Below are 22024 nucleotides of genomic sequence, written 5' to 3' on the forward strand. Positions count from 1 at the left end.
ATAAGAAAATGGGTTTATCCACTAGGGATGGCAGCCCATATTGGGTAGCCCTCCATGATCCATGTGCAGTTAATGCCAGGAACACAGATAGGTGACATGGAATGCAATGTATGCTTGTCTTGAATGGAGCTCTGAGGTTGTTTGTAAGCAATGCTTGCTTTGCTTGTGCTATTCTTGGGGTGTTTGTATGAGTTCTGTGCCTGCAGTCTGCTTAGTGCAAGTGGAAGGAGGTGGGGGGAATACTTTGGTTCTAAAAACAGCCCAGAGCTGCAGAGGAGTGAAAGGATGAGGCATTATTTTTGTCTTTGCTGCTATGGTGTGACATGGAGAGGTGTTTGGGGGTGTATTTTGGTGTGATCTTGATCTGGCTTTAATTAAGGAGCCTCTGCTTCCCACGTGAGTTACGGTCATAAAATCAATAGTTAGAAAAGACCATTAAGATTGTCCAGTCCATGATTATGCTGCAATGAAAAAGCTGATTCTCTCTCAAACCTGATCCTGCCTCCAGCTGACAACCCTCACATCCATTCAGGTTAACTCATCCATTCCAATTAACTCTATCCTGTGTCTCTCCACCACTCCTAAGGTCGTCATCAACCCCAACTATGAAGTGGCTGAATCTGATTATTCCAACAACGTGATGAAATGCCGGAGTCGATACGACGGGCAGCGCATCTGGATGTACAACTGCCACACAGGTGAGAAAACAGCAGAGTTCACTTCAATTTGCCTTAAGAACCATCAGAACCACTTAAAAACACAATGAAGTTGCAGGCTGAGCTGAACCATTTTTAACGTGGGAAGTAACTCAACACAGCAAATGCCCGTCAGCTTCCAAATCAAGCCCACGGCAAAGCCAGTTTCCATGGTTGGCTGAAGCTCCTCACGGAATGGGTTATTTTACTGATCTTTTTTTATTAGTTTGTTGCTTTTCTGAAGAAAACACTCCTCTCGTATTGCAGCTTGTGACCCAGTTTGAAAAGCCAAACCCACTCCAGTTGGGCAAAGAAGTGTTGGATGAGCTCTCCAGCTGAGCTTGGAAATACTTAATGTGTTTAGCTTTTGTCTCCGAGCTAGCAAGAAGCGAGGACACAGCCCTGTTTAATAGAGCACCCACTTACCCTCATCCTCAAGGAGGAGACTATTTCACAGTCCTGATAGTCAACAGAGGTTAGCAAGAAACTGAGGACAGCCTGTAGCCAAGTCTCTCAAACACATAGATTAGACCCAAGAATCTTATGGCAAGAGTCTTGCATTCCATGGCAAGGCTTAATGAATGCTTAAATTAATTAGCCGTGAGCTACCTCGCTCTTCTAGCACTTGCTTTGAGCCCCTGTACGTTGTAGCACCTTGCTCTGCTCATGTAGCATCTTGCAATGCGCCAGTTGAGCAACACGTTGACTTCTTCTCTTGCCTACTACTTTCCTAACCCCGTGTATTATCTGTGCTCACCAGGCGGCTCCTTCAGCGACGAAACGGAACAGAAGTTTGATCACTTCATTGGACTCACAAATAACAAAGTGTCCACCCGATAGAGCAGCAGCGCCTCCCATCCCACTATTTAATGAAGCGAGGCTGCCCGCTTCCATCACTTCCCCAACCACTGCGCCAAGAGAAAAAAAACAAATCAAGCAACCAATCAAACTCTGAATTAGCAAGGTAAATTATTTTTCCGAAGCTGCCTTCCTTCCCAGTGTAAATGCTTGGACCTCTTGTATCTCCCATCCCCGCTGCTGAGGGTGTTGGGAGCAGGCTTTCAAACTCTACTGGGCTCCAACCCACCCCCCACCAGGATTTCTCCCTCCACTTTGCAGGACCATCTTTATGTGTGCACACAGCTCCGGGCTGCCAGTGAGCACAGTTTGCCTTTGGTTGGGTATCAACAACCTCAGTGTGGGTCTTTACCATTCATTTTAAGCTCAAACTGAAGCACCATTGACTCGTACTCTTCCATTTGTGATGATGCTTATCCTCAGCACCGCTGATGTTGTTCCATTTTAACAAAGAAACACAGGAAAGGAAACAAAACCGAAGCGTTCTCTCTGAGCAGAACAGTCTAAAGCATCGTTTAATAGTGCAGCCAAACTCTTGCATTCAACAACCAACACCCAGAACCATCTCTCCAATGGAGCAGCGAATGCAGAACTCTACACCCACACAGCAGAGCTCCACCACCCCCCAGAAGCCATGGCAGACCTCATGATGATGAACTGCACAGTAAGCAATTCACCCAGCAGCCCCTACGTCCATCTACACGTTCCCTTCTAAGCTGGATATTCACTCTGTCTTTTAAAGGATGAGTTTAGTTAAGGCATCATATCCCTGTACCTTACAGAGGTAACATCATGGCTTGCATCGCTGGGGATGCTCTGACTGCTTAAGTTGGCATTGAGGATTTCTTTCTTACACTTAGTTCACAATGGTGCTAAGCGTGCTCCTCTGTTTGTTTGAGGACATACATTGCTACAGGTTCTCCAACACAGCTACTTGAATAAAATGTTTCACCCAGAAAAAAATAGAAGAAGAAATCCTACTTTGTATTTCTAGACAGTTCAGGGCCTCGTTCCCAATTCCTGGTACTGAAGTCTCCTTCTCCCTCTTTATACAGAAGGCTTCTATAAGCAGATAAAGCTAATGGAGTAATGCCAATTAACCATCTCAATCCACAGGGTTCAACCCACAAACCTACCTCACAGGGATGTTGTGAGGCTTAATGGTTCTTGCTGAGGCCTATTGGAGTATTCCAAGATGGTGACACACAGAGGAGAGGTTTTTCAGCCTACTGGAAATTGGAAAACTCCATTTTGTTCTCGAGATGCAGGACAGTGCAGCTAAAGCAGAGTCTGGGGGATGCTCTATTGCTGCTGCTGCAACTCAAGGTGTCTCATGGAGCATCCTCTGCCACTGGGCTCTGTGCAAGCTGAGCTACTGTGGAGTTCTGGTTTAGCTTCTCCTAACGAACGAATAACTTTGCTATCTAACAGAGCAACACAGGCAGGCTTCTTTTAAACCCTGAACCTCAATGCCTACCACTAATGGGGGATATTTTAACAACAATATGACAACAGAGTAAACAGTGAACAGTTTCTGACTCCCACAGATGCTCTGACCAATTGAGATGCCCTTCCCTCACCCTGGTGCACTCCCAATAACTCCTAGTGGGCTTTAATACCAAGTAACACTTCCTGATGCACTGCAGAGTACAGAGATGGTTTGGAACAGAGCAGGGCATGGTGTTCTCCAGCACGAAGAGCAAACTGCAGGGCTCTGGAGCTCAACCTCTCCTTCAACCTTTTCCCTTCCGGATTCAGAAAGCAAAGAGAACGTCCCCATGGCAACTCACTGTTCTGCATGCAGTTTAATAGCACAGCCATGCTCATCTACACATGGCTTTTTTTTTTCAGTGGAGATGGTTCATTCCTCCTCCTGGTCCAAACCTTCTGGCAGGAGCCCTTCAGAGCTGGAGCCGCATTGTTGTTGGTGCTTCAGCCCCAAAGCTCGGGTCACCAACCTCCTTGCCACCACCGTGTCAGTCTGGGGTCTCTCTTTGGCAAGCTGAAGGAGTTCTGGGTGAAAAAGAGTGAAAATGGTTAAGCTGGAGGGTGGTCAGGAACAGTCTTATGGCTTAACTGTAGGATGCACAAGAGCAAGCATTTATTTTCTGACTTCTTTTGGGATGAGCATTACTATGAGCAAATCATCCCACCCCTACAGAGCAAGTTGTTGGTTCTTTTGGAAAGGCTTTCCTCTATTTCAATAGTTCCTGTGCAACAGTATTTGGATATGAAGAAGCTCTGGTCCTCCACTGGTCCATGATGGTTGGATATGATGGTCTTATTGGTCTCTTCCAACCTCAATGACTCTATGGGGCTGTGTTGGTTGACTTAAACCAACCTTGGACCTAAAGCATGTCAATGGTTCCATGATTGTGCAGCGTTCCCCATTGGCTTTCAGGAAGACTTTGCAGCTCCAGTCCCTTCCCTGAGAACAAAATGAAGGCACACAATCCAACCCCCCCAGAGCCACACAGAGAGGGGTTTCATTTCAGTATCAACTCACTAAAACCCACAGCTTCAATCCTCAAAAAAAAAAAAACCACCAATGGAAAAACAATATCTGGTTTGGTTTTGTTTTAATTGCTAAATCTATCAGCTGCTTAAGGAAAAAATCAGGCCAGGAGGGAGCAGGGAGCTCCAGTTCCTGGCCCATATCCTCAATAAAGCAACACACCAGAACCAAGTCCAACCTAATGTGGATTTGGCTGCTATCTGATCATTTATCAGCAACTGTTTGCAAATCATTATCCAGTTAGTTAGCCACGTGGGCTTTGCTTGCTTTTTCACAAGTGTTATTCCTAAAGGCAGCCTAGCAGCAGCTTAAAGGAAAAAGGGGCAGGCTCAGAGCATCACAGCTTGGATAAAGGAACTGTCAACCTTTCTTTATAAAGCTGGTAAGAGAATAATTAAAGATAAATAAAGAGACACTGTCAGCTAATTGAGATCCAAACCCGCGCTTGGAAATAAATGGCACTTGAAGCGAGTGCAAGGTTGGAGCTTATAAACCTGATTCCCACTCGTTGCCAGCGGGGTAGAGATGATGGAGAATCTGAATGAGAACAGGTGAGAAGTGTGAATCTAAACCACTTCCTTCACGTTTAATTGAGCTCAGGAACTTCTAACTGTGACAGTGTCCCTTCTGAATCATTCATGCTGACATCTGTGTCAATGCAGTGACTACAGCTCTACCTTCATCGGTCTCTCTGCTCTAAGATTCATGGCATTTCTTTACTGTGGCAAGCATACCTGATTACAGTATGATTTTAAAAGGCAATCAACTAAATAAACCAATGTTAATGGCTAAGCTTAACCATTTCCTCTTCACCTGATACTGAATAAAATTATGCCAACCATGAAATGACTGCTCTGGGGTTTGTCTTTAATTGGGCAGAGTAATAGGGCAGAACTTTGCTGGGCAGATGAATGTGAATACGTCAGTCATTTGTGCCCCCACTTGAGGCTATTTCAGCTGTCAGAGCAACAAGCAGCATTGCTGGCATAGGAAGATGTAATGTAACAGGTTGGGTGCCAATGCTGCCATAGCTAATAAAGCTGTTAAAAAAAGGAATACTGGTATCCAATATGAAATTCCCCATTTGAAGTGTCACTGTGACCAACTAGGACACAGAACAAGGAATAGCAACTTATATATATATGTGTGTGTATATATCTTACTTGGTCGCTGAAGTGCCTTAGTTTTAGACTGCTTTGTTGCATGGATCAGTGGTCGGATCTTCAATGAAGGGTAACGCCGTCCCAGGGCTTGAGATGCTTCAAAGAACAGAGGACAAAGTCAGCAATAGGGGAATGGTGGTGGCTTTCATCACACAAAACCCAGCCCATGGTGCCATAGCATTGCATAACCCATGAGCTGCTAAAGGCCAATTCATCTCAGGGCTCAACTCCACCCTACATCACCCATTCCTTGGGCAGAAAGAGCTCTATGGAAACATAATTAGGGACAAATCCCATGTACAGAGTGTAGTTGGTGGTTGGACTTGGGGATGGTAGAGGTCTTTTCCAACCTTAATGATTCTATGGGCCATGGTGGGGAGGGGCTGACAGTCGACTCAATGATCTTAGAGGTCATTTGTGATCTTAATGATTCTATTCTATACAGCGCTGCCATGAGGGATGGTGGATGCCCTGTCCCACAAGGTCATGCAGGGCATGGCTCTGAGCACTTAAGAGCTATAGGTGTCCCTGTTCATTGCTGCAATGGACCAGATGGCCTTTACAGGTCCAACTCAAGCCATTCCACAATGGCCCCTTCCCAACTCAAACCATCCTATGATTCCACATCAAAAACTGAAGTCAGAAAGCCATTTCCAGCAATACAACAGCTCCCTTATCCAACAGTTGCCCTGGTAATTACCCAAGCCAATTAAAAACCCATTCATCTTGCAAAGCAGAGCTACCACACTACACTCCTTACAGATACACCAGTCTGATGTGCAAAGAAGAAAAGTGTGGGGAAGCAAAACTCGTGCCCAGCACCAGCAGCCCCATAGATCCCCACCTGCAGACAGGCTGGAGAAGATCCCCAGGGCATGCGTGTCGTCCACCCATTGGATTTTGAAGCCACTCTCACTACAATGGGAAAAAGAAACAATAAAAGAATATTGGTTAATAGGAAGAAAAACCCACGCATGTAAAGCCTGCAGCCATGTCGAGTCGCCAAGTGTCTCCATCCAAGCTCTACACCCATTCAACAAGAGGGGAATGGATCAGAATTCAATCCATTCAGTCTGTGATCCCCCCAAAGGACTCGTTTGCCCCTAAAGAAGCTCAAGGCCAACAAGCAGCCTCTATTACATGGGCTGCCTTTGCAATATGGGCTGCCTTTGCAATATGGGCTGCCTTTGCAATACTGCCATGCACACAGTGCCCTGTGGATGCTACCTGAGTGCTCAGCCACTTGCAATGAGAAGCAGAACTGCGGTTTAGCAAAGCTTTGGATGAAGAGACCAAAGCAGAAATCTATATTGGATAAAGCATCAGTGGAAAATACAAGCTGGGGGGGAGCAGGGAGATCAAAGAGTTCCCCTGAAGCAGGAGGAATAAAAACCCGATCGAGAGCTCAAATTAGATCTGTCAATTCCACTCTCACAGCAAACGGAAGGGAAAATGGATTAGAGGAAACACTGACAACAGGCAGCAGCTCGTTTAGAATGCAAACGATGCTCTGCAGCACAAGGGGATGAGCACTGCCAATGAATGCAGCCCCTGCGAAGGGCTGTATGAACCCAATGACCACCCTATGGGGCAGAACCTTGCTTTGATCCTACTGCTAATCCAATGTGACCCCTCCAGTGCAATGCTGTCTGCTCCCTATATTTACAGCATCTCCTGCAGCAGGATTGGGCCCTTTCTTTTTGTAAGCACTTAGTTAAGTGTGCAGCCCCAACACAGGCACCAGAGAGCAAAGAGGCTCCTATGGATCAAGCAGAGGCTCCCAATGAAGCCAGAGCAGCACAGATAAACCTGCAGGCAGGCAAGATTGTGCTCAACAGAGCCTTAAAGAACACTTAGAGTCACAAACTGCAAGGAAACATCCTTCAAAGCACAGAGAATAAGGAGCAAGAGCAGGGAGGGGAGGGTAAAACCCAGCACAGCAGCATCACAGCCTGCAGTGCACTCAGCAATGAATACTGCTCTCTTTATGCACTCACTGGAAATCAGAGAAGACTTCCATCAGGTGCTCGGTTTTCAGTGATGGGGAGAAGTCGTAGATTTCGGTTACGTGCCCAAAATCCGCCTCATGGACCTGAGTGTCACCATAGCTGGAATAATCCAACGTGATCCTCTCGACGCTGATGTCCTTCACGGTGAGATGACCCACAATCTGGCAACGGTAGAGAAGGAAATGAGTTAAAAAACACAGCAAAGACTCATAGAGCAAAAGGATGGTGGGGGAACAACCAAGGTAATGCCCCTACAGGTGCTCCCAGTGCTGAGCACTGCAATGTAACACCCAACTATGGGCAACACGCTGCAGGTAATAGACTGAGAGCTCATGCTGGGCACCCATCAGATGGGACTTCATGGCCAATAGCCATCCTGCAGGGTCCCACTTTGGTCCCTCCAACCCACATGAAGGGTCCAACAGGTCAAGCAAACACCTACAGAGCCTGGCACCAATGTCCCCATGGGGGGGACAAGCCCTGAATACCCTCTTAACCCCAAAGTAACCCAATGGCAGCACCCATAGCACACATTACCTCCTGCAGGAGCTCAGCAGTGCAGTCATCCTCGAAGGCGAGCTCCCGGCTCTGGGTGGCCACATTCTCCTCTTGGTCCCCTTTAGGCAACTGCAGCTCATGTTGTAGTGCATCAGCCAAGCCCGTGGGCTCCCTGGCCCCATCCTTGGCCATGGGCATGTCTGCCCTGTTCTCCTCCTGCTCATTGGGATCCAATGGACCAGCACCACCAATGGGCTCAGACACAGCCTCACCCTGTGCTTCCAATGGGTGTTGGGTGGGCTCTTCTTGGGCACCGCTCTCCTGATCTTCACTTTCTGGTCCAGAAGGACCCTCGCCCAGCTCCAACGCTGGGTTTATCACGTCCTCACCTTGCACTGAGATGTTCCCACTGCTCTCCAGGCTCACGGCACAGCTCCTCTCTTGGTTTTCCAGCACCAACAGGGCATCAGCGCAGTGCACACCCAATGGGTGGGAGTTCTTGCTGTACCCCTCTATGTCAGCATCGTGGTTCTTTTGGTCCTGGCATGGAGTCTTGCTGCCCTCCGGTCCAACATTGTCATCACAGCTCTTGTTCTGTTCTTCTGGCTCAGTTGGGTTTTCATTGGGTACGGAAGAGATGGAATCTGAACAGTCCTTCTCCTGACTGTGCTGCCAAGAGGAACTGCTGCTGCTCTCACTAACATCAGTGCAGCATGGAGGACGGTCACTATCTGTGCCATCATTGCTTCTTCCCGACTCCTCCCCAGCCTCGTGCTGCTCATCAAGCACCAAACAGACACCACTGATGGCTGTGCTGGGTTCGGGGCCACCTTCAGCCTCCCCATCAGGTGCAGCTTTAGGGCAGATCTCCCCTTCTCGTGCCCCATCAGCACCCAATTCCTGCTGCCCCCATTCTGCTTTCTTCCTCATCGCTTTGGGGACGTATATGGCTTTATCAGGCTTCCTTCGGGGCGGCCTCCTGATCCTGCCTGACCCCACACAGGCTCGGGATGTGTCCCCATGTCCATCCCCACCGTGTCGCAGCCGGGCCCCCCGTGCACCACGGCCCCATGGCTGTGTGGGTCGGGATGGTCGCGGTGCGGAGGCAGCGGGTTTTTGTTCATTGGTCTCATTGGGAATCCTGGGGGTAGAAAACAGAGAGGTGTGAGCAGAAGCACAACATAGAGAGGGAAATGCAGGGGCTGTGTGTTGGCCACAGCACTGAGGCTTTGATTTCCATTAAGTTTAACAGGTCAGCACGATCTCACGCCTGAGTTCTGCTGGCATCTTCTGTGTTCTCCTATATTAGGGCACCTACAGCCTATTAAGAGGTGCATTAACACTCCAACCTTAGAATGAGGAATAGAAACACCCCACGTGGCAACTTACCCAACCAAAGGACACAATTATTCCCTCAGCTCTTTATACAAAAGCATAATGCTTTTTTTTCCCCCATCATTAGTGATGCTGTATGTATTTACAGACCTCCTTAGGGCAGTAAGTATTGCAGTTTATAAGTCTAACAGGTAGTTTACTATGAGAGCGGGGAGATGCTGCCCAGAGAGGCTGTGGATGCTCCATCCATCCCTGGAGGTGTTCAAGGCCATGTTGGATGGGCAACCTGGGCTGATATTAAATGTGGATGTTGGTGACCCTGCTTGTGGTGGAGCTTTGTGATCCTTATGGTCCCTTCTAACCCAAGCCATCCTATGCTCCCTGTCCCCTTCGTGCTATAATAGAGGCCGTGATTCAAAGGTGGAACAACAACACCCCCAGAGCCCCTCAATCCATCCCATGCACCTCACGGCCGAGTGGCAGATGACCGTCCTCCTCCTCCATCCTTCCCCAACCGAAAAGCTGCTCAGCAAATCCACGTTCTCCACGGTCCTATGGATCAAGTAACGGAGGCGGCTGGACAGAGGGGGGAACAGGAGCACCCTGAGAAGGCAGAGGAAGGAAAAGGAGAAGGATGAAGCAAGTATTTATCAGCTCTCATTCCCCACAGCACTCACAGGGCTTTAAGTCTATGCCCTAAAGCCTTCCTGGTATTAAGGAGCCCAAAGCTCTGCTCCATCCACAGCAAAGACTCTCATTTCTACCCTCACCCCCATGAAGCTGCAGCCTCTTCTTCCCATTCCAGACTCAGAAAGCAGCAGTTCAAATATGAATGGGTGAACAAACCCTATGCTGGATGGCACGGCACTCAAATGGGTTTTCTGCTATGGTTTATTCCCACCTCTGACATAAGAAGCAATCAAACACATGCTGAAGGTCACTGCTGGCTGGTGGGATCTCTGCACTACGCTGAAACCCCATATGGGTTCATTTGAGACCATATGGGGTCATTTGAGAGCTGGATCAGGAATGAGACCCAACTCAAAGCTTGGACAAAGCCAAACGATGCAGCAAACACATCTGGGAAGGATGGGAGCATGGCAGCACAATGCCCAGCTCTGCAGCTGCCAATGTACCCAACCACAATGTGCAAACCCCATAGGGCTGATGCAAACCCCACAGGGCCGAAACAGAGCAGAGCCCTGACATCCCGGTGCCAGATGCTGCCCCTACCTGTGATGCTGCCCCTGCAGCATGAACTGCTCCAGCTCCTCAGCGATCCTCCCCACAAACTCATCCTCGTTGGGAGAGAGGAAAACACCATCCATGGGGCGCAGAGCCAGGGTGAGACCGGAGGGGGGGCTGGGGGTGACCTGGGGATGCACAGGGAGACGTGAGGCTGCATGAACCCCCTGCAAACCTGCTGCAGCCCCACAGACACGCTGTTGAAACACAACCCCATGCACCCAAAGCCTCTGCAAGTCCCGCTGCACCTCCATAACATGAGCAAGCTGCTGCATCCCAACCCTTCCCTTTAAGCACCCCCCCCCTTTTATATATGGCACCTACAATCCTGACCCCCCCCCCCATTCCCTTCTTAACACCCCTACAACTGACCCCCCCGTATTCTCCTTTGGCACCCCTATTAACCTGACCCCCCCCACCCATTCCCTTCTAATGCACCCCTTATAACCTGACCCCCCCCCCCATTTCCCCTTTCTAGGCACCCCTACGACCTGACCCCCCTCTATTTCCTTTTTGGGCCCCCTATAACCGAAGCCCCCCTCCCCCCTCCCCCATTCCCCTTCTAAGCACCCTACAACCTGACCCCCCCCCCGATTCCCTTTTAGGCACACCCTATAACCTTTGAATCCCCCCCCCAAAAACCCCCCCCCCCCATTCCCCTTCTAAGCACCCAGTATAACCTGAACTCCCCCCCCCAATCATTCCCCTTCTAGGCACCCCCTACAACCTGACCCCTCCTATTCTCCTTTTGGGCACCCCTATAACCTGACCCCCCCCTCCCCATTCCCTTCTAAAGAACCACTATACCTGAACCCCTCCCGATTCCCCTTCTGGGCACCCCTATAACCTGACCCTCCCCCCTCCCCATTCCCCTTCTAAGCACCACTATAACCTGAACCCCTCCCCATTCCCCCTTCTGGGCACCCCTATAACCTGACACCCCCCCCCAATTCCCCTTCTAAGCACCCCTATAACCTGACGCCCCCCATCCCCTTCTAGAGCCCCCCTATTCCCTTTAGACCCCCCCAATTCCCCTTCTAAGCACCCTATAACCTGACCCCCCCCCATTCCCCTTCTAAGCACCCCTATAACCTGACCCTCCCCTATTCCCCTTCTAAGCACCCCTATAACCTGACGCCCCCCCCATTCCCCTTCTAAGCAACCCTATAACCTGACACCCCCCCCCATTCCCCTCTAAGCACCCCTATAACCTGATCCCCCCCCCCACCCATTTCCCCTTTCTAAGCACCCTACAACCTGATCCCCCCCATTCCCCTTCTGGGCACCCCTATAACCTGACCCTCCCCCCATTCCCCTTCTAGGAACCCCTACAACCAGACGCACACACCCCCACCCTCATTCCCCTTCTGGGCACCCCTACAACCTGACTCCTCCCCCCATTCCTCTTCTAAGCACCCCAATAACCTGATCCCCCCCATTTCCCTTCTAGGCACCCCTATAACCTGACCCCCCCCATTCCATCACATACCCCAATCGCCCCCCCAACCCCCCCAATACCTCCGGACCCTCCGATCTCTCACCGCAGCCGCCCCCACCTCAGCTCCTGCTCCCGTCCCGACCCCTTCCGCCGGGCACCGCCCCCTCCCCTCTGTCTCTTCCCTTCCCCCCCCCACTTCGATCCCCCCCCTTCACCCCGCAGGAAGCGGCGGCCACGTGTGCGGAAACGGCGGGGACGGACGGGGGGGGGGGGGGGGCAGGGGTTGTACCACCCCTATTTGGGGGGGGGAGGGGGGTTGTAGCTCCTACCCTGAGCTGCCTGACCACACAGCACTGTGTTATAGAATCAGAACATCCCAAGTTGCATAAATGGGGACCTGCTTTAGAGAAATTCAATGCTGGAAACCAGCTAAGCCACAGAAGGGCAGCGAAAGCCCTTGTAGATTGAATGACGAAGCCATCAAGCAGCTCAGCATTAACTCCCTTACCACACCGGCAGCATTGCTCTGCCTTTGCCATAAGCACTTCAGAAGGAAGCAGCTCCCAGTTTATAGAGCATCAGCTTTGATTTAATTAACCCTTTAATTAACCCAGTGGTTCAGGCTCTGCACCATCCCAGCTGCACAAGAATAAATGCAAACGAGAGCATCCTTCTGCCCTCATAAATGCAGCTCAGTCCAAAACCAAGCAGTGCACTCACATTGCGACAGCTGAAAGCTGCTCTGTATCTCAGCATTTACTCTGTGACAGTTTGTTTAATGAAGCTGCTAATTAAGCCTTTAATAAGTTCCACTGGGCTTGTGCCTATGCAAGGGATAGCAGCTAGATGGCACCAAGGCTCTGTGCTCCTATATGGTGCTAACGCTGTTCCCTTCCTAACACTGTTATATGGAAAGATCCCATCTAACAGCCCTACCACCACCATGGGACAAAGCTGGATCAGGCCCTGCTGGAGCCTGATGTCTCTTTGCAATGGGATCTGATGGCCTTAACCCTTCTAACTCTAAGGGTTCTATGACAGCAGGGTGCTCCCTAGAGGTGCATTATGCCATACAAGGATGCATGCAGATGCCCCTTGTGCCCTCGAGCATGAGGTTGCAGTCTGGGGGCAAACTGAGATGCTGTGGGCAACACACAGTGAGAACAGCACTAAGAAACTCCTTCCTTTACCCCCCCACACACCAAAATACTCCCTAAGGACCATCACGCCTGCTCAGCTCTGACCTCTGGCTGCAGGAAACACGCTTGGCTTGGTGAATACAAAGCTTGTTTCACTTACCTTAGCAGGAAGGAAGGCTGGGTTGGTGTTCCATTCAGTCATTGCCTTTAGGTAAAGGAAAGCAAGCACTAAATCCACATACCTGCTGTTTGTTAGACTGCTTTGAGACGTAGATGGGAAGGCATTAATTCAAACTCCATTTGGCTTTTGATTTGCATCCTTGCTTTCAGCACATCTCTGCAGTTCCAGGTCAGCCAGAACAATCCTAACATGGCAATAAGCTGCAAAGAGAAACAGAAGCACGAGGGACTCCGGGTTCTTCCTCTCCCCTTTATTACATATAGGCAGAAAACAGTGGTTATTTTTTCCTCCCGTTGGCTTACAAAAGGAATACAGAGCTTCAATTCAATGCAGCCTGGGCACGCTGCTGGTTGATTACAGGCTCCATCAGGGTCTGCATTGCACAGCAGGAGTGATGAGCATCATCAGAGCCAAAGCAGCACTTGGTGATGCTCAGGGTTTCTCTCCCAGCCCTTTGGGGCTGAAGCTGCTTTGGCAATAGACCCAAAGTTGCTGCTCACCCAAGTGAGTGGCTCAAACAGCTCAGGAGAGAGCCTAGAAACAGACACTGCTAATACTTCAATACATTCCAAGTCAGGGAGAAGTGCAGAGAGGAATACAGCTCAACACAGAGCACTGGGCTCCCCTGCCATGCACAGAGCATGCAGAAAGCCCACGTTCCTTCTCTTCTCCTCCTGAAGGAATTCATTTATTGGCGTGCAGTACCCAGGCTTTCTGCTTTTCCAAGTGCATACATAGCATATGAAAAAAGTGACCTGCAAAAACAAACAAAAAAACACAACAACAACAAAAAAAAAGCCATGATTTCCACTTCCAAACCTCCAAAACAAACCATTTACACTTGCCGTGCATTGGAAGCACAGACAGGGTTTTATTTGAGGGCTTTTTGGTAACCCGTCATCGTGTGGAATTGCAACACCAAGACCACAAAGCAGTTAAGACTGTTAAACTGTCCACTCGAAACGAGATGATGATGCATCTTTTCCCCCCCCCCCTCCCACCCCCAATTCACCCCCATAGGAGAGCTGGAAGCAGCTCATTCTGCTGCTGCCTCGCCAACAAGGAAGACAGAAAGGCAGCAGCCAGCTCAGATTTCAAGTAATAGAAAGCAGCAAGTTGCATCACAGCGACTGCAAGGCTTTGAGACTGAGCTCAGCACCAGCAAACTCCTTCACTTCACATTATTTTGCAGGTCTCCCTTTTAAGGCCTTAGTGTCTTTAAATAAAGAGGGATTATTTTTGCCTTGTGCTTGCAATTGCTGCCCTCTAGTGCAGCAGCAACGCCTCCTATAATGGTTACAGTGACTAGTTGTCCACAACCGTGCAGAACACAGAGGGGAGGGACAGGGTGGTCAAAGCTGGTTGCAGGTAATTTATGTCAAGGACTTAATTAAGTAATTAATTGTGCCAAGTGTTCTAAACAACCACACAGCCTAACGTTGAGCAACTGCAATGCTGCTGCAACTCAAGTTCTGAACGAGAGCCACAGCAAAGGAAAAGTAAACCAAAGAAAACAACAAGCACTGTTATGGGTAGAGAGAGTTTATCTCTACTTGGGCAGAGTTAAGTGAATTGAGTTCCTGGATGTTAAAGGTGACTTAAAGATGGCAGTAAGTCAATTCAGACGAGTGCAGATGTTGGCACAGAGATGACAAACGGCAGCTGGGGCTGGTTCCAGAGTTGGATTGTCATGGCAAGAGATCCTGTTGCTTAGGAAAGTGATTTCATGAAGAAGAGAGGAGCGGTATCCCTCTGTCCCAATGTTTAAGTCATTAGATACGGAGCCTTAAGACAACTTGTCAAACTGCAGCAACAGGATGCGGTCGGGTCTTTAGAGATTCAGTCCCAGAGCTGTTTGGGGTTCAGAGGAAGCAGATGATTTCTTTCGTGCCAAATCTATAAAGAAAATTGCAACAGAACATCGTCAGTTTCCATCGGGATGAAGGATAAGATAATCAAAAGTAACAACAGCACCCGAAATCCTGACCCTGTATCTGATCCTATAATGGGGAATTAGCACAACCTGCTGCCGTCCATACCTCTATCACAAACATCGAGCTTTTCCAACTCAGCTTCGAGCTCAGCATCCGAAATGGCTCCTGCAAATCCAGAATCAGGTTCCTTTTGGGGCACAGGGTGAAGGTGGACGGGATCCTTAGCAGAGTCCTGAAGGAGGCTGTCCAGTTCCTTCTCCAGCTCTTCAGAGTCCATCTCTGCCAATGAAAAAACATTCAGCTTCTAGAAGAATTAAGTATCACCTTCACAGATGGACTGAAGTGGAATGGAATTATCATTACTCCCCACCACCACCTTTATTACTCATAATAAGGATCTCCTGGTGAGCCATAGCTCCCTTTGTAACAGCAAGGACACAAAGCAGAAGCTGAGAGCTCCATTACTTACCTAAACCATTGACCCCTGCTCCAGCCAGAGTCTGGGCTACTTCATCTTGAGTATCACAAAGCTAGGGGGTAAAAAAGAAGATAGTTTGGATAGAAGTCACTCTTATTGTAACCCAGCTATGCCAGAAGTAGAAATAGCAACCAATAAATAAAGCAGTAGATGACCTAAAAGCTGCAGGTACTCATGCAAAAGAGAAGCTCAACACGCCTGGCTTTTCAGTAGTAGAAATAGTAAGATTGATTTAGTAAGTGCTACAATAGAAAGTAAACCTGAAAAGCAAAGATAGCCCTTAAGTTGTAGCTATTTCATATAAGCCTCAATGTAAGCTTGCTGCTTATGCTAACAAAAGGAGTTATGGATGAAAACAGTTCAGCTAGGAGACTTTTACAGCCTTCCAGCTCAGCAGCTGAAGTTACTACAAGGAGATGAAGAAATAATCCTCCTTTGTTTTCTACATCAGCTTATGCAGATTGCTCCCTTCGTTGCCATTCATTCAGAATAAGCCCTTCTCATTTCCAGCAGGGCTGCTTGCTTGCACAATGCTGCTAACCAAAGAGCCAACAAGAGGTTGTGCTGCAGCTTTAAATGCAATTACATACAACCAGACACAGAATGTTATTGGAATAGCTCTGAAAAGATCAAGACTAACTCCATTCGTTCTGATGACACACAAGGCAGCACCAGATGCTTCATATTTACTGGGCAAATCTGCTTATTATGCATTGAGTGCTTATTTATACGGCGTTCCTATTTCAGTACCTCTTGAATCTGATCTACCAGGTTCTCTGCCCTCTCCACAGTAACATCCTTCATAGAGAGCTTCAGAGCTCCCACACCAGCCTGATAGGCATTAAATACCTGGAAGAAAGAGAAACACAATGTTAACTAAAAGCAAACAGTGTCTACACCTCTCAAGACTTGCTGTTAAAGGAGGACACTCATAGTAAAATGAGTATGCAAGAAAATAAGAGCCAGAAGCATTTCACTCAGAGCAATGCTCTGCTATCACAGCTGTTTCCTAAAGCAGAGGATGAAGCCTCACCAGCTCAATTGCACTCAAAAGAAAAGGTAAAGCAGCACAAAGAGTGGTTGGGAAGGCAAAAAGAACACGCTACCATCTGGTCAGTCTGGGAAGCGTAGATACGATCCAAGATCCCCTGCACTGCATCCAGCTTGGAGTGAAGCTCCTTGATGCGCCTTTCTGTCCTTCGTTTGGATTTGAGACATCTCAGTGCCTGCAGATATTGGATAGAAACAGACCTGGATCACAAAGCACTCAAAGGAAACACAACGATCATCCCTGCACAACGAGGCTCACATGCAAATACTGGCTTTAAGAGTTAGATGTTCCCATTCTCTTCACCACATCACTGCAGTCAGACAAAGCCAGGTCTTCACCTTAAAGGGAGACCTTTGGCCTCAGAAACACTCTGAGACGATCCTCACCAAACCTGGTCATTATCCATAGTAACAAACCAGTTCCAAGGCATTTAACTTAAGTACTTACCAGTTGCTTTTTCCCAGCTCTACAAGCAATCCGGGCATCATCTTTACACCTGTACAGGTGGAATAAGGAAAAGGAGATTATTCCTTTGCAAGCCAGCAGTAGTTTGTGTGGGTTTTAATAAGTAAAGTTTAGAATTAGCAGCCACTTTCACTACCTTGCTCTAACACAAGTACTCATATGTTTCAGATACAGCAGCCCTTAAGCTTATCACAAGTAGCCCTTGGAAGTGCTTCATATCATTGCAAAGCTTCTGACATCCACTCACTGCATACAGTTTTCACAAGGACAAGAAACAAGACTAGAAAACCTGCCCTACCAGGTTACTTAAGATATTACGTGTGCTACATAGGAAAGAACAAGAAGGCAGCTTTGTTCTTAACTACGTAATAGCTGTACATGGAAGTTCTTCCCACCACCCATCCCCAAATTACTTCTCTGCTTCCTGGGAAAGGGACTCCACCTTCTGTGACAGCAGCTGCTCGCTCTGCATCAGCTGATAGACCCCGATGTCCACATCATTCATTGGGGAGACTTTGGCGTGGAGCCCTCTGGCAAACTTCACTATCTAAAGGAAAAGAAGCAGCACATGTTGGGTTCATTTATCTCCACCATTTGTGCCTGAACTGGGTATATTTTCACTCTGACAGAAAGAAAAGATGCTTTTACACCCATGGTTTTATTAGAGCCTTGTAGCAGAGTTCAGGAACCTTGCCAGTCATTGTGCAATTTGATATTAAATTAAATAGGATCCTGCCTTAAGGATCACGTAAAGCTGTCCCAGCAGCATCCTGCTTCTATGTTCTTCACTCCAGAGCCCCAGTGCCCAGCACTACACATAGCAGAGCTGCTCTGTGCTGCTGCTAAACCTTTGGCCAACAAAGCCCCTTCCAGCCATATGAAACACAAGGCAGGGATTACACCTCCCCATAGCAGTCACCTTGACCCTGTACCTTCTCTCCATTCTGTTCCAGGATCGTGACCTTCTTTTCCTTTTGCAGCTGGAGCAGCAATAAGTAGAATGTTCTTTCATCCGGACAAACACTGGCACAGAGGGAACGCAGCTCTGACAGGGCAACGACGGGGTGAGATGAAAGCACAGAGTTCTGATACAGGCGATAAACTTCCTCTGCTTTCTCCTGGAAGGAAAACAGGACAGTGTTCAGTTTCCTGTCAGCTGTTTTTTAAGCTCACCAAGCCAAATCTCACCTACTTCCTCCCACACATTGAAGGTACAAAGTTGGGCATGGTTGGGGTCAGGCTGGTCTGAAAATGAGGCATAAACAACTAAGATACTGTTCCAATACATGCAGCAAGGTGGGGGCTTCTACATTTCTCCTCCCCAAGAGTTTAAACCCCAAATGAACTTCTCTTGACACCACGCGGTAAAGAGCTGTACTCATTGAGTCACCTTCCTGTGTAAACAAGGGGAAAGCCTTCCCCATTCAAAGTGAGGAACTACATAAACAACTCCTCCCATCAACTGCTGAGCTCTGCACAAGGCGTGTGATATTCAGACACCTTTTGATGTTTCCCCTTCCACTCATACGCCCTCTGAAAGGAGGATGCAATACCCATCAATGAGGAAAGGCACTGAATTAGCAGAATAACCACAAAGAAAGGCACACATCCATTGAGCTCTTGCATTTCTTCTAGCCCCAGCCATCCAGAGCCCGTCTGCATGCTGCAGCAGTGCTCATATTAACAGCTATCAAGAGGAAGGGTCTCAGGGTCCTGATTGCCGCCACATCACTACTCAATATATAATGCCAATTCCTATTGTACAATGCATTTGCACCAACTCAAACCTGGGGTCTCACAGCACACTCTGGGCAAGACAACAAGCCTGCCCTCTCATTTCTTAGTGTTAGGCACCACATTAGTTTAGATGGACATCCATAGATATGATCCTATACTCCTCAGGTGTAGGAAAGCCCCAAAACGACCCTTTTTCAACCCCCAAACCTTCCTTGCTACCACCTAAAACTGCTCATTTCTTTTCTCTTTTCAACACTCACCTGAAGCTGCTCCACATAAATCAGAACTTCCTCCTCCTCGGGTACTTTGCTGTCACCCAACACACTGGAGAGAGTCCACTTCAAGGGCTTCAGGATGAAGACTCCCACACCCCATGAGATCCAACTGCTGTCCACGCTGGCCATGAAGTCTGACTCCCTCTGCATCTTGCCACGTCTAAATACAAGCCATGCAGGAAGAAAGGAATACAGTCAGCTCTTCCACCAGCAGCAAGGATGGGTGGCAGGCATGGAGAACTGGCAATTAAAGGTGTTAATAATGTATATGGATGCACATAAAGGGACACACTGCACCCAGCTTTCACTGGACATAAAAGAAAGCAGCTTCTTCTAGGCTCGTTTTCTGTGTTTTGTTATTGAAACCATCGAGGTGCTGAACAGAGAAATAGATGAGGAAGTTCGGCTGCAAATCTCACGTCTGCTTCACTTGTGCATTAAAGTGCAACACAGAAAATAAGGAACTCTCTGTATCTGAGACAAGTTAAGCGCTGCTGTCCTTGAATCGTTTCAGGTTATCAGAGTTTCACAAGCCAAAACACTTCACTGCAAGCACAAGAGTGCAAAACACCCCCACGTGCCCACACAACCCCTCACATCACCAGAGCTCATCACAGCAGCCATCAGATAGAGCGTAATCCCATTTACCACCCAGCTCCTTCCTGCATCTAAGAGTTCTCCCTTGGGGCTGCCCTCCCACAACCCCTACCAGCCACAAGGGACATCCTTTGGGGAACCCCAAGCTCCTCATGTGCTGCTTTATCTCATACACAGCTCCCTCCTACACAGCCCCACATTCCCTTGTGACCTTTCTGTGCTCTCTCCCCTACTCTCCATGGCACAAAACCTCTTAATTCTCTTACATAACCCCCCATGCTTGGTTAGCACAACCACCCCCTCCACAGGCAGCACCCTTAGGTCCCCCTGCACCCACTATCTCTCCAGCCTCAACCCAAACCCCCTCCCCAACCTTATGCTCTCCCCCTGCCATGGGTACAGCTGACATCCTCTCAAGCTTTGCAGCTCTCCTTCACTGCATACACAAAGCTCCCCATATACACCTATACAACAAGGGGTCCCTTGTACAGCCCCCTTTTACCCTCTGGAAGCAGCCCCTTGGCCGTGCCCTGCGTTCCACCCCAAGCCCCTCTCTGTCTGTGTACCCCACTTAGAACCATAGAACGGCCTGGGTTGCATAGGACCACAATGCTCATCACATTCCAACCCCCCCCCCTGCTGTGTGCAGGGTTGCCAAGCATCAAACCAGGTTACCTAGAACCAAATTCTGCCTGGCCTTAAATGCCTCCAGGGCACCCACAGCCTCCTTGGGCAACCTGTTCCATGCCTCAAGCTCCTTTCCCATACACTCCCTTCCTATGCACTCCCCAGCTGCATCCTCTCCCTTATATAGACCCCATGCTCACCCCAACACTCCCAGCAGCTCAATAATGGACAGAGGGGGGTAATCCAAGGCACAGTGTCTCCCCACACTCCAGTCCAAGCTCACTTCTTCACTCCTAAGGCCACTGCTCTCACTCCCACCCCCACTCTCATCACCATTCCGATTACCTTACCACCATCACCATCCCCACTGCCTTGCCATCACCATCCCCATCCCCATTACCTTGCCACCAGCCCCAGCCCCAGCCCCACTGCCTTGCCACCATCACACTGCAACCCCAGACCCACATCACTGCACCCCCCTCACTCCTACCCCCCCAACCTCAACCCAAACCCCTTCCCCATCCTTCCCATCCCCCCTGTCCACGCTGCTGCCCACTTCTTCACTCCTAAGGCCACTGCTCTCGCTCCCATCCCCACTCTCATCCCCATCCCCATCACCTTACCAACATCACCATCCTCATTGCCTTGCCACCCTCCCCATGACCATCCCCATTGCCTTGCCACCATCCCCATCCTCCCCCACCATCACACTGCAACCCCAGATCCACATCACTGCACCCCCCTCACCCCTACCCCCCAACCTCAACCCAAACCCCCTCCCCATCCCCATCCCCCCCACCATCACCATCCCAGCCCCACTTGCTTGCTACCATCACAAACGCAACTCTAGGCCTACAGCACTACACTCCCTCACTCCTACCCCCCCAACCTCAACCCCAACCCCCTCCAACACCCCATCCCCCCCTACCCCCTGTCAGCTATCAACATCCCCTTGCCTTGCCCACTTATCCCATCCCCCATCCCCAACTGCCCTTGCCACCATCACACTGCAACCCCAGACCCACATTCACTGCACCCCCCTCCCTCTACCCCCCAAACCTCACCCCAAAACCCCCTCCCCACCCCATCCCCCCTACCCCCCTGGTCCAGGCTATCCCCATCCCCATCCCCCCCCACCATCACAATCTGCAACCCCAGCCCACATCACCGCACCCCCTCACTCACCCCCTCAACCTCACCCAAACCCCCTCCCCATCCCATCCCCCCTACCCCCACTGTTCCCCCCCCATTCCCCATCCCCCCCATACCCCCCATTACCTGAGCAGCTCCCTCAGCACGGTACCGAGGCCTAGCGGCACGCTGCCCCTCCTCTCGAATCCATTCTGCAGCTCCCTCAGACACGTCCGTACCACACCACGACGCCGACCCCGAGCCAACACCAACCCGACCCAAAAAGCCATTTTACTATCCCACTCCGTACTATTCACTTCCCGGCTCTGTTTAAAAGCCGAAAAGAGAAAAGCCATCCGTTCGTCGTCCGTTTCCCACTCAGGGGGCAGGTCCCCAACCGGGGCCGGCCCAGGGGGGGCCCTACCCGGGCTGCACATCTACGCGAGCCCCCGGCTTGGCCGCGGCCTACACCCGGCCGGGACCCGCCTGGCTGCCGGACACCGGCAATGCGCATGCGCGCCGCTCCCCCCCCCCGCTCCATCTCCATGGTCCGCTCCATCTCCCCCTCTCCCCCCCAGCATAGCCCGCAGTGGTACAGCCCTGCGCATGCGCTGTGAGCCTGTCCGCCATTTTGGATATAGTGGGTGGCGTGG

At 49.7% G+C, this 22024-nt stretch overlaps 3 protein-coding genes across 8 annotated transcripts in view; 1 reads left to right on the forward strand and 2 right to left on the reverse strand.

The window, feature by feature from the left end:
• The window catches only part of LOXL2 (lysyl oxidase like 2), a 39319-nt gene extending 36362 nt beyond the window's left edge, over positions 1–2957 (forward strand). For 4 of the 5 annotated variants that reach the window (XM_015882907.2, XM_015882905.2, XM_015882906.2 and 1 more), the window contains 2 exons: positions 587–698; positions 1456–2957. In XM_015882907.2, coding sequence (XP_015738393.1) covers positions 587–698; positions 1456–1535 — 192 coding nt within the window. In that variant the 3' untranslated portion in view covers positions 1536–2957. The remainder of the gene's footprint in view (positions 1–586; positions 699–1455) is intronic. The other variant, XR_001559310.2, reaches the window with a different exon arrangement.
• On the reverse strand, positions 2042–12278 carry R3HCC1 (R3H domain and coiled-coil containing 1). The gene is made up of 9 exons (XM_015882846.1): positions 12265–12278; positions 11860–11965; positions 10307–10446; positions 9539–9676; positions 7778–8879; positions 7229–7401; positions 6076–6146; positions 5232–5327; positions 2042–3566 (listed from the first exon to the last, which is right to left on the reverse strand). Exons 1-9 carry the CDS (start codon positions 12276–12278, stop codon positions 3415–3417), a joined length of 1992 nt encoding a protein of 663 aa, XP_015738332.1. The 3' UTR covers positions 2042–3414.
• Positions 12279–13311: 1033 nt separating this feature from the next.
• CHMP7 (charged multivesicular body protein 7) lies at positions 13312–21887 on the reverse strand. 2 transcript variants are annotated; one of them, XM_015882913.2, is made up of 10 exons: positions 20116–20217; positions 19002–19176; positions 17937–18122; positions 17418–17551; positions 16987–17035; positions 16595–16714; positions 16239–16337; positions 15480–15540; positions 15116–15289; positions 13312–14972 (listed from the first exon to the last, which is right to left on the reverse strand). In XM_015882913.2, the coding sequence occupies exons 1-10, from the start codon at positions 20211–20213 to the stop codon at positions 14908–14910; spliced, it is 1161 nt and encodes a 386-aa protein (XP_015738399.1). In that variant the 5' UTR covers positions 20214–20217; the 3' UTR covers positions 13312–14907. The 2 variants fall into 2 exon arrangements, with proteins under 2 accessions (XP_015738399.1, XP_015738398.1); XM_015882912.2 differs by lacking the exon at positions 20116–20217 and adding an exon at positions 21519–21887 and having other exon boundaries at positions 13911–14972.
• Between the last annotated feature and the right edge of the window lie 137 nt (positions 21888–22024).

This window comes from Coturnix japonica, chromosome 22 (assembly GCF_001577835.2).
Source record: "Coturnix japonica isolate 7356 chromosome 22, Coturnix japonica 2.1, whole genome shotgun sequence".
Taxonomy (NCBI): domain Eukaryota; kingdom Metazoa; phylum Chordata; class Aves; order Galliformes; family Phasianidae; genus Coturnix; species Coturnix japonica.